Source organism: Arvicola amphibius, chromosome X (assembly GCF_903992535.2).
Source record: "Arvicola amphibius chromosome X, mArvAmp1.2, whole genome shotgun sequence".
Classification (NCBI taxonomy): Eukaryota; Metazoa; Chordata; class Mammalia; order Rodentia; family Cricetidae; genus Arvicola; species Arvicola amphibius.
The window spans coordinates 111832962-111845914 of NC_052065.1; the positions used below are offsets into that span (position 1 = coordinate 111832962).

Here is a 12953-nt window from a genome sequence, read left to right on the forward strand (position 1 = left end):
CTAGGATTGCTCACCTGGGGAAGCCGATTTCTGTGTCAGAAGGGAGCCCTGTAGAAAGGCCTAAGGGGACAGGGAACTAAAAACATATATTTCTATTAGATTCCCACTGCAGATTACAGAAAGCTAGATGCTTGAAAAAAACAAAACTTTTCTTTCATGGTCCTGGAGGTAAGAAGTTCAAATTCAAGATACCAGCAAGGCCATGCTCCTTCTGAAGGCTATAGAAAACAGTCTCCCACTTTTCCCCAGCTTCTCGTAGCTCCCACAGTCTTTGGAGTTCCTTGGTTGTGGCTACCTTACTCCAGTATCTTCCTTCATCTTCATATGACTTTCCCCCTAGCAGCTCTCTGCACATCCTCTTCCTTTTACCCCTTCAGTATACCTAGAAGTGGACTCTTCAGTCCCTGCCAAGCCTTTGGATGAGATTACAGTACCACTTGCGGTCCTGATGCAACCCTTGTGAAGCCTCTAGCTAAACTCCACTAGACTCTTAGCCGGGTGGTGGTGGCGCATGCCTTTAATCCCAGCACTCGGGAGGCAGAGGCAGGAGGATCTCTGTGAGTTCGAGACCAGCCTGGTCTATAAGAGCTAGTTCCAGGACAGGCTCCAAAGCCACAGAGAAATCCTGTCTCAAAAAAACCAAAAACCAAACAAACAAACTAAAACTACACTAGTCTCCTGACCTTGAGAAACTGGTGTGTGGTAGGTAGGTGTCTGCTATTATAAGCTATTGAACTTTGGTGTCATTCATTTTGTTTTTATGGTTTTTTTTTTATTACTGAGACAGAGTTTCACACTGTAGCCCAGGCTGATTAATGATTCACTATGCAGCCACGGTTGGCGGCAAACATGCCAATCTTCTTGCCCCAAGCCCTTGAGTACTGGAATTATAGGTCTTAGCCACCATTCTTAGATAATGTTGGTGTACTTTGTTCTGTAACAGCAGATAACTAATTCGACCCTATCTGACACACAGCTTGTTCAGTCTCTCAATGAATAGGGGATGACATTCTTCAAAATCCCATTCCTCTGACTCTTTTAACAGCTGTTTAAAAGCCGGGCAGTGGTGGTGCACGCCTTTAATCCCAGCACTTGGGAGGCAGAGGCAGGCGAATCTCTGTGAGTTCGAGGCCAGCCTCGTCTACACAAGAGCTAGTTCCAGGACAGGCTCCAAAGCTACAGAGAAACCCTGTCTCGAAACACCAAAAAACCAAAACAACAACAACAACAAACAACAAAACAACAACAACAAAATCAGCCTTTGAAAAAGTCTCATGTTGGTTTTATATTGCCCCTAGTGGCCAACAAAAGAAAAGCCAATTTCCTCTTCTACCCAGCAATGCCTTAAATTTAAAAATTTAACAGTTCTATCTTCTCAAATTTACTCCATGTACAGTTCCCTATTGAGTTTGAGGTTCTTCAGTATCAATGACAGATTCCAGGCAGTCACTGTATCTCTTACAATGTGATGTTCCACACACAAACTGGGAAAGGTGTTGCCACAAACTCTCTCTGTCTCTCTCTGTCTTTCTCTCTCTCTCTCTCTCTCTCTCTCTCTCTCTCTCTCTCTCTCTCTCTCTCTCTCTCTCTCTCTCTCTCTGTGTGTGTGTGTGTGTGTGTGTGTGTGTGTGTGTGTTTGCATGTAAATAAGTAAAAACCAGAATTAATGTCAGGTATCTTCCTCTGTTTCTTTCTGTCTTATTTTTAAAGACAGAGTCCCTTCCTAAACCTGGAGTTCACCAATTCAACTAGATTAGCTGGCAAGCAAACTTCAGAAATCCTCTTGCCCCTACCCCCTGAGTACTGGGATTACACGTGTATACCCCATGCTAAACTTTCTCTAAGGAGGTGCTAGGGAATGAACTTAGGTCCTCGTGCTTACAGGGCAAGCACTTTACCAGATGAGCTATGTCCTTAGCCTGACTTCATATTTCCAATGGGGATGAACCACGGATGCCCTACCCTGCAACACTATCTTGACCTGTGAGCTATACCAGCACTGTTAGCCAAGACTGTGCATGCATTTTTCTCTGGCACCCAACACAAACAGGTCTTTCTCATGCTTTATTTGAGCATGGCTCACTCAGCATAGCTACTAACAAGGCTTACCTCTATTAAATACCACCAAGCTCATTGCTACCCTCCTGAGCCTATCAACCAGCATACAGGACAGTCCTCTGGCCTGGTACAACCTGAAGATTTGATGGTGCTTGGCTTCTGTGTTTTTGTTTGGGTTTCTGATAAAGATGGAGATGGGGCAGAGGTGAGGATAACACCCTATGGATTGTGGTCTTCCAAAGAACTGTATGCTGCCTATCAACCCTGGGCGATTTGATAACAATTAGATGGAAAGGAAACGTGCATTTTAAATGTTCTCTGGCATCAAGAAAGAATGGCAGCCCCTTTCCCAATCTATTTTGTGCTTCAAGTTAGTTTCCCGCCATCAGTGGTTTACCCTATAATGGCACTGTGTTCTCTTACCGATGCTCAGGGCTTCGCTCCAGTTACTCCACAGGTAGTTGTCATCAAAGCATAACCTGTTTGTTTTGACTCTTACTCTGACGGTGTAGACAGTGTCAGCGAGAACACCAGGGAGGATGAAACAGCCTGCGCCCTTTGAGACAAAGCAGAAATGCACAAAAATATCATCAGTTAATTCCTCTTAGCTCTGCTGTTGAATTATAATCATTGGTCATATTCTGTATGTGATTAAGACTTGGATTACAATTCAGATTATCTGATTTTTGACCCCTGAAAAACATTGGCAATAATCCACAGAAGAAAACAGTTTGCTTTTCACTAAGCATTTCAAATTTACGCTGTGCCTGACCTGCCCCACCCCTGTTACTTGGTGTCTAAGCCCAAATAACAAAAGCTGAATTAACTGACCTCCATGTTTTGATCGAATTCTGAATTCTGGCATTTGTCCTCTTCAACCTTGAAAAAAAATAGTTCCAAAATTAAAAAAAAATGTTTTATGTCTTTTAGCCACTTCTAACAAGCTTTCCTCGCATCCTATTAAAAGAACATGTGGGCTGGAGCGATGTGTCAGCAGCTAAGAGAGCTCGCTTCTCTTCCAGAGGACCAAAGTTTGATTTTCAGCATCCATGTTAGTTAGGCAGGTCACAACAGTCTACAACTCCAGTTACAGGAAATCTAACACCTCTGGCTTTCTCTGTCACCTTCGTTCATATGCACATACCCGTACACACATACACACACACACACACCCCCCAAACATAAATAAAAATGATGCAAAATTTAAAGAAATAAAAGAGAAACATTCAGTGGAGAAATAAGCAGTGTTGTGTATATTACATATCCCTGCGAATAAAAAAAGTCTTTCCCTCTACTTCACACTGTTCACAAGACCAATCTCAAGTGTGCTGCAAATGGAACTCTGGAAAGTCAAGTAAATGAACAAAGGGACCGTGGAGATGGCTCAGTGGCTAAGTGCCAACCGTGCAGGCACAAGGACTAGAGTTCAGAGCAGTAGGACACATGTAATACTGCGTGGGTGGGTGTGGCATTCACCTGTAAATCCAGCTCCAGAAAGATGGAGACGAGAGCATTGCCCACAACAATCTGGAGACTAGCTGTATCAGGGAGGCAGAGGATTGCCCATAGAAATCTGAAGGCTAGCTATATCAATGGGTTCTATGTTTGATAGAGAGATCGTTTTCAGTGAATAAAGTCGAAGCATGATCATGGCGGATTCTCAAAGTCAACCTCGAGCCTCCGCACACATGTAAACACGCCCACACCACACATAAGTGAGGGGAAAAATAAATGAACAGACATAAACACATAAATATAGCAAGCCATCAGAGGACCCATCTTTATAGCTTTGAAAGAGAAAAAGACGTGTCAAGCAGCACCTATGAACCATAAAGAAATATTTTATAAAATGTTAACACTGAAAAAAACCCCACAACCTATTAGGGAAATAAGCAGGCAATGTAAAGAAGAAGAAAACATATTGTATAATCCCTAACGAAGGCTGTGAATACATTCATCCTCTAAATATTAGTGAAAGACAGCTCAATAATTGGAAAATGACCTGAAGAGGGAATTCATGAGAAAATATGTACATGGGCAATAAATAAGAAAAAGTTCTTAACTTCATTGGACATTCAAATGAAGTAGAAATAACAACACACACACCTCCCAGAAACTATTAAATGTTGATGGGTCACAAGGTGCCTGCAACTCTCAATTTCTGCTAAATGTGCAAATTGGCACAAACATTTGGGAAAATTGTCATTTTCTATAGAGGCAGTCATCTGTAACCTCTGGACATCCCACCCCCCACATAAATGGAGGCATGCCCACAGAGAGTTATGCACTTACGCACCAGGAGACAGGTATGCAAATGTTTGTAAACCGCTATTCATTGTAGCTTAAACTGGAAATTTGCCCAGTCAATGAGAAAATCCATTAGTAGAAAGTGATACAGTTACACAATGGGATGCAGATAATGAAAATTAACCATCTACATGTATTGGAAAAGTCTTGTAAACTTTATGTTGAATCAAAGATGACAAACCCACAGAAAATATGCTGTGGCATTGATGGTATAATGGTGAACATAGCTGCTGTCCAAATATTCATTGATTGAGAGAGAGAAAGAGACATATGGAAACATAAACTTGTTCCATTTCCTGGGGTGATCCCAACCCCCCTGGGTAAGCTAGTCTTCTCTCAGCCCTCTAGACTAGAAAGGCTAGAATGCCTGAGAAAGTTTAAATAGTAGCAACAAAACCAATCTACATGATTAGAAGTCCTTATCACAGTTTTCCCTTTGGGGTATAGCGCCTAGAATAGATAATGAGGGGCTTCTGCGGTGTTGGCTATACAGGTGAAAGGTAATTTGTAAAATTCATTTCTAAAGCTGTTTGCAGAAGTACATGCCTATAATTTCAGCACTTGGAAGGCAGAGGCTGGAGGGCCAGGAGTTCAAGGCCAGCTTCAGCTACACAGTGAGCTTGAGACAAGCTCTATGAGACTCTCTTTCCTAAAAACAAAAACAAAACAAAAACTCAAATAAATTAAAATCACTCATAAAAAATTCACCGACATGTACATTATGACTTACGCAATTTTTTTCTAGAGTGAATTATAGTCTATTACAAAATATTTAAAGTTATTTATTTAATGTGTTTATCTGAGTGGATGTATGTGCACATATATAGGCACAAGTCAGAAGAGAGCATTGGATTCTCTAGAAGTTTCGACAGTTCTGATCCCTACCATGTGGGTGGTGGAAACTGAACACAGGTTCTCTACAAGAGCAATAGGTGGGCTGTATCACTGAGACATTTCTTTAGCCCTCCACCACTAATTTTTTTTAATATTTATTTATTATGTATACAATATTGTTTGTGTATGCCTGCAGGTCAGAAGTGGGCATCAGACCTCATTACAGATGGTTGTGAGCCACCATGTGGTTGCTGGGAATTGAACTCAGGAACTCGAGAAGAAGAGTAAGTGCTCTTAACCACTGAGCCATCTCTCCAGCCAACCCACCACTAATTTTTAAGAGACTCATCTTCCTTGTTGAATAAATTTGAATTGTTCAACAACAGTCAAACAAATCAAGCATGAAAATCTGTTGCTTAGTCTTAACAGTCAAACTTACATCAACAAACATTTTAAAAATTTCCAATAATTTACTTCATTTTGTGTGCAATGGTGTTTTGTCTGCATGTGTGTCTATGTGAGGGTGTGGGATTTCCTGGAACCGGAGTTACAGACGGTTGTGAGCTATGGCTGCTAGAATTTGAACCCCAGGCCTCTGCAAGAGTAGCCAGTACTCTTAATCGCTGTGAGCCATCTCTCCAGCCCCTGTCAAAGAAACGTTTAAACATGGAGCAAGGACCACAACATACCTCCATTAATTTTGGCACTCAATGTCATTCACTAAATAGTCCATACGAGCATTTCTGAAGAGCTAAAAGGCCAACAGAACGAGAAAAGCCTATCGTTCCAGTAGTACATACACAGGCAGAGAAAAAGCAGGTAGCCTCGGTGTCCTATTTCTGGAACCAATGGCCTTCTGGGAAATCACAAGTGTCAAGTGCCACTTGAGGGATCAAGCTGTAGACTGATGTCACTTCTTTCCTGGACCATTTCCCAAACATACAAATGCTAAAGTCAGCAAATCACTGTGTAGATTAAGTCTAGGCTCTCATTCCACTGGGAATCCTCACGTATGGGTCAGCAGCTGCTGCTGTCTCTGAGACGAGGAAAACGAGGGCACAGAACACCAAGCAGACAGTTGTCTGGGAAGGACTGGGGATAAGAAAACAATTCCTATCTTATTTCATGATTCTGTCCCAAGCTGTCTCTGAATATAACGCCCCCCAGTATGATGGTAGGAGCCCATGATCCAGTTTACCCATTGCCAGACCTGCAACTCCAACAAACAACTATGACTCCTCAAGTAGTCTGTCCGAAAGGAAAAGAAGGGTCTCATTAGCAAAGCTCAAACTTAGCACATGAAGAGCTGATGGCATTTTAGGGTGGAAGCAGCTGGTGAACATCTGCTTGAAGGAAGCATTAAACTCAAGCACATAAACAGTCATTCCAGAGAGACTACAGTCCGGTCTATGTATATAACATCCACAGCATACATGGTTTCTTTAGTTCAGAAGCGATATATTTGTTAATATTTATTAATTCAACAAGACTTTAATTAGTATGTTTTTTAAGGACTGGGGATTGAACCTAGGCCCTCAAGCATGCTAGGCAAGGGTTCTAACACTGAGATACAGACTTAGCCCTCATTTATTGATGATTTGCATATAGTATTGTACCAAGTAATCTTGGTCTAAGTCGAAGACACAGAGACTGGCCTCTGAGTTCATACTGACTTACAAGTTGTGTGAAAGTTCTTCAACCTTGGTTTCTCAAAAATATGGGTTCCCATACTACCAGCTTCATGGGTTATTACGAACTAGTCCATCAGACGCCCTTAGACGAGCGTCTCTGTAGTATGTTCTAGACAGCTAATAAATGGTAGGCATTAGTGTTAAGAGAGGTAGTAAGGTGGTCTCCAGGGGCTAAAAACACAAACTTGGGTTCAAGACTTTTGCTTCGGCCAGGCGGTAGTGGCGCATGCCTTTAATCCCAGCACTCGGGAGGCAGAGGCAGGCGGATCTCTGAGTTCGAGGCCAGCCTGGTCTACAAGAGCTAGCTCCAGGACAGGCACTAGAAACTACAGGGAAACCCTGTCTCGAAAAACCAAAAAAAAAAAAAGACTTTTGCTTCAATCTCTTTGAGTTTTTATATTACACATGAACATTTTGCTGGCATGTATGCTACATGGTGCCCTCAGAGGCCAGAAGATGGCATCAGATCCCTAGAACTGAAGTTACAGTCAGTCTTGGGCCACCATGTAGGAACTGAGAATCAAAGCCAAGTCTTCCAGCAAAGCAGCCAGTTCTCTTAACAACTGGACCATCTCTCTAGCCCCGTTTGCTTAAATCGTGATTCTTTTACTAGAAATATGGCCTTAGGTGTAACGAAACTTTCCCAATGTAAGGCAGGGATCAAATAACGGGACATAGGTCCCTAGGCTTAGTGTGATCTCTAAATGAGAGAACTGAGAGAGAGTACTTAGTAATAAATCTAAATAGTCGCCATTTGGTGGATATAAGTTGTTAGCACCAAGGACAGAATGAAGTCGACATGACCTACTGCCTGTTACCTACTTGCAACAGAGAGAAGAGGCCTAAGTGTGATCAGGCTTTAGAAAGCAAATGAGCTCAGAGAAGCAGTACCTGTTTTGGCATTTCCCACAGAAGCACCAGGGGAGAGTAAAGGCTGGAGTGTTTGAAATTCTGACTTTGCTTTCAATCCCAACATTCTCCCCTCCCCACCTCCAGAAATAATTTCTTTTTGCATGGGGACATGATGCTTTCTAACACTCACAAGGACTGAACATTATTACATGGCTTCATTTGCAAACGCCCTGAAGGGCTCTGTTCTGCTGAGGAGCTGGGCTCTCCCTGTGGAGTTAGAGAATGTCAACATTGACTTATTTTAGTAAGCATTTGGAGAGTTCCATATTGAGTGAAAACAAGTGGACCCAGGACTTTTAGCCACATGCAAGATACTGGGCTCCTCTAAAAGCAATCTAACACAGTTTAGTACAGACCTTCTAAAATAAAAATGCACAAAGGACCCCAACCAGTAGCAAATAAGAGAGCAAGGTACTGTCGTGGTCTTTAGGCGCCACCTTATGGAAACACACACCTAGGATGGTCTGACTTTAAATCTGGACCTACAAAGGGTTTTTAGTTATTACATGTAGTGTGTACCTGGGCATGTATGCATGTGTGTGGATGTGTGACTGCTATGGCACACATGTGGAGGTCAGAGGAAAACTTTGCAGGAATTGCTTCTCTCCTTCCACCCCTGTGGATCCCAAAGACTTGAACGCAGCTCATAAGGCTTAGCAGCAAACCACTGAGCAATCACGCCAGCCTCCCCACTCCAACTGAAATTTACTAAGCAAAGCAACAAAGTCCTCACAAGAATCTATAAAACAAATAATGGGACCGATGCCCTAACGTTACACCATATTTCGGTGAAGGCCCCACAGAGACTTTCAATTTGTATGTTTTGCATCGGTTTTTGGATGGCAGATATGTGTATAATCCAACAAGCACTGACTATTCCAATTTGACTACATTCCCGCCACAAACTCCAAGACAACAGCGTGTCCTTCCTAGGGCCTCTACACACCTGCACAGTTTTGTCTCTGCCTATTGCTGAAACACTGCTCCTGGCTTGTTCTGGCTATACCTGCACCCTCCATTCTCAAGCACATCCAGCCCACTCTTGACTCAGGTTTTCTCTCATCTGCTGCCCCTTCTAACCCCAATTCCTCACACGGCTAGCTCCTGCTAAGCATTCCGCTCTCATCTCCAATACTATTATTCCGTGTGACTTCCCTACCTAATATTCCTCAGGCCCTTCTACTCCTTCTACTTATCAGCCCATTTGCTTTTCCTTCATAATACACTGGGAAATGAGTTGACTATGTCACATACTTATTTTCAACCAGCAATATCCATGAGGAGAGAGAGAGAGAGAGAGAGAGAGAGAGAGAGAGAGAGAGGTGTTAGTCAGCTCTTATTTTCATTGCTGTAACAAGCAAAAGTGTCTGGTACATGGCAGACAATAGCAATGTTTTAAGCAATTTAAACCCTGCACCCAATACTACTGTAAGCCTTAAAAACTTGCACTATGCCTTATTTTTAATTTTTTTATTATCTGCTGACAAATTTTAAGAGCTACATTTCATTATTATTGTAGTAAAAGAACATACTCCACAAAAGACCTACCATCTAACAAAACTTACAGAGAAAGGAGAATGTAGTCTATTTTGACTGTTCTTGACATCCACTTCAGAAGATAAGCATCTGCTGCTAAAATTCTGAGGATTCTTCCACTGCACAAATAAGACATCATTTTTGAAGAAAAGATGTTTAATACGTGGAGGACCAGGTTTCACTGAAAGATAGAAGAAAGAAAATTAGTTTCTACAAGTTCATTTAATTATGTGCATATAAGATATGATTATATATGTAAACTGGATAATGAAGGTCCACAAGTGAAATCAAAATAGGGCTGATGGCTTTTAATGGCCTCACATGATCTGATATAGAGTTTGAGAATTTCTGATTACCCACAATTAGCAGAGGAAGTGTATTTAAAACTGCCCAGTAAAACGGATTTAAAGAGAGCCTTTGGGGTTATCTGGTAAATGGCATGAACTCTGATCTGAGTCTGGTCAGAAAGTGGTCAAAGCAGAATCAGGACATCTAGATACCACACAGAGGATAGCAAAAATGAGTTCTTGGATGCACAGGTACTTCGGCCACATGGGTAAGAAAATACTGGCTACCAGAGGCTTCTCTAGCTCTCCCTCACTGATGCCACTCCAAGATCATGATTTAAAAAAAAAATACCCTGCTCTCCACTTACAGGCGGTAACGTGTCTGTACTTTGAGAACATTTTGTTAAGAGAAGCAAGCTGACCTCAAACAAGAGGAGTACAGTGATCCTGCTCGTGTGAAATACTAATGGAGCTGCAGTCAAAGGAACCGACTGCAGAGGGATGCTGCCAAGGGCTGGAGGGAAGCAGAACTCATGCTTAATAGGTAGAATTTCACTTGTGCGTGATAAAAAACGTATAGATGCTGGGCAGTGGTGGCACACACCTTTAATCCCAGCACTGTGGAAGCGGAGGCAAGTGGGTCTCTGCGAGTTTGAGGCCAGCCTGGTCTACAGACCGAGTTCCAGGACAGCCAGGACTTTTATATAGAGAAATTCTGTCTCAAAACAAGAAAAGAAAAGAAAAAAAATCTCTTATAGAGATCTGCTGTACAACAATATGAATGTACTTAGCACTACTGTGCATGTACGATGATAATGATGATTAGAATCCCAATTAAGAATAAAATACTTTCAAAGCATTAGCTTTCAAAGGTCATATTACTTTTGCAGGAATGAACTGTACTTAAGAATAAGGAACAGAAAATAATGGGTAATTAACAGAAAACATATAGAGGCCAACTTCTTGTCAAGAAGAATTATTCTTTACAGTACCATTAATTCCAAAACGACCAGTAAAATAAACCTTAAAACCTTACCTAAGATAGTCTGCCAAAGAAGTAAGAGGGAAAAGGAGGACTTTACTTCAGCCAACCCCATGTGATAAACTATACTGACCTCACTCTCTTGGCCTACAAACTAGGCTGCCTTTGGTCCCCTGCTACAGTTGACTTCCAAGATAATCTGGTGGAGTGGTAAGTAGTGTTTTGCTTACAGATTTAGATAAGCCTTTGTCAAAAGATGCCTCTTTTCTATTAATCATTTAGCCAGAATCTGAGTTCCCGACATGCTGACATTATTTTCCTTTGGAGATTTACAAAATGCCTTTTGATACCTCATGCCCTTTGGCTCTTACAATTCTTTGTGGTCAAAGTGGACTATATATTCCATTTTACAAATAAGGAAACACTCAAAAAGGGTCTATATGCTTTGGCAAGAGGAGGCACTAGGTCCTCAACCAAATATTGGTTGTTCAAGTTAAGGCCTTGTGCTGGTTAGTTTTGTCATTGAAACAAGCTGGAGTCCTGGGAAGAGCAAGCCTCAACTGAGGATCTGTCTCTATCAGATAGACCTGCAGCCATATCTGAAGGGCACTTTGTTGGTTGATGATTGATGTGCCAGGACCTAGCCAACTGTGAGCAATTCCACCTCCAAATAGGCTGAGCAAGCCAAAGGGAGCAGCCGGTAATCAGCCTTCATCCACTGTCTCTGCGTCAGTCCCTTCCTCCAGTCTCCTGCCTTGAGCTCCTTCCTCAGCTTCCTTCAACAATGGTCCGTGACGTGGAACTAAAAGACAAATAAACCCTTTCCTCCCCAAGTTGATTTTGACCAGTGTTTTATCAAAGTAACAGAGAAGTAAACTACTACTTTCCACTCTAACAAGTTGACACTTAGCCAATATGGCCAGATCTGGGTGTCCTAGACATTATGACTGATCCATACATGTTCTCTGTGGAGTTACGCAATTCGAATACAGTGGTAAGTGCATATGTTTAGCGGTAGAGCACTGCTCAGCATTCGCAAGGTCCAGCACTCCACCCCCAGCACTGTATCCCAACCAAGGCTTTCTAGCCAAAAGATTATTCAGAGACTATAACATCTGAAGAGCATCTCTCCAGAGTACCAAAGTGAAATGAGATCTCTGAGTCAGAGAGCCCAGGTTCCAGTCTTGGCCGCACAACTGGCTGCCCTAATAAATCTCTGCCTGTTTCTAAGTCAACAAGGAGAAAGCATGTGGTACTCATGTTCCAGAAATACCATTTCTAATCTGCTTCTTAAAGCATCAATCAAAGAAAAGCTCGTGTGCATGCAGTTTCTTGGTTCAGGAAGATCTTCAGACTGAAAATTATCATCTTCAAAAATTATTTGCTTTAACCATTCAAAGATAGAACGACCTTTTATCTATGCTGTCCAAGAGGGCGTTGCAAACTTACCACGGGAAATTAAAGACACTATTTTGAAGGATGGCCTGATTTTCCCAGCAGTGTCCTTGACCATTATTTGAATGTTGTGCTGCTCAAAACTCGAATCTACTTTAGTCAGTTTAAAGGAACAGCCCATGCGTTGACCATCTCTATAGATGTTTTCACACTGAAGAACTTTCCCCAGGCTGCTGTACCTACAAGATAAAATGAGACAATGCTCCGAGTTATTTTGAAGAAGGTCAAGAGACAAAGGGTAATCATTTAAAAAAGTGGCAGAAAGAAATCTCCATGAAAAACAATATATGCAATAAAGCATGATGGTTTTTAAGAGCCTGCTTTCTAACGTGGCTCATTTCATATTCTAGGAGAAAAGATTGTCCTTTGATGATGGGCATTAGTACTCACGATAGCCATAGGCACTGGAACTCTCCCATTGCTCTTCTGTGTGAGGGGAGAAGTTCTGAAGCCAGAATGAGAAGGTTTACCCCTTCTGAAACGGCATATATACTGAACCTCAGTGGCTTCCCTCTGCTCCACTCTGTCTCTTTTTTCCTTGCTTTCTTTGATTGTTCCCTCATTCTTCCCTGTTCCGGCAAGGGGGGGGGGAATAGTCATAATGACATTCTTCTCTACTTCTGTTTTATGTGTGGATGTATCCATGTGTGTCCGCACATATGCATATAGAGGCAAGAGGGAAGTGTTGAGGTTTTCCTCCATGGCTCTCCACTTTGTATCTTGAGACAGGGTGGCTCACTGATATTTTGCTTACATTTACTGATCAGCAAGCCGCAGGGATCCTTCATTTGTCTCTATGTCAGTACTAGGATCAAAAGCCTACACCACTACACCCAGCTTTTTTTTTAAATATGGGTGCTAAAGATGTGAATGAAGATCCTCATGGTTACA

At 42.0% G+C, this 12953-nt stretch overlaps 1 protein-coding gene across 1 annotated transcript in view; it reads right to left on the minus strand.

Moving 5' to 3' along the window:
* The window catches only part of Il13ra1 (interleukin 13 receptor subunit alpha 1), a 59542-nt gene that overhangs the window by 18161 nt on the left and 28428 nt on the right, over positions 1-12953 (minus strand). Inside the window, exons 5-8 of the mRNA XM_038316580.2 lie at positions 12057-12241; positions 9368-9519; positions 2890-2937; positions 2482-2614 (exon numbers count right to left, since the gene is read on the minus strand). Coding sequence (XP_038172508.1) covers positions 2482-2614; positions 2890-2937; positions 9368-9519; positions 12057-12241 — 518 coding nt within the window. The remainder of the gene's footprint in view (positions 1-2481; positions 2615-2889; positions 2938-9367; positions 9520-12056; positions 12242-12953) is intronic.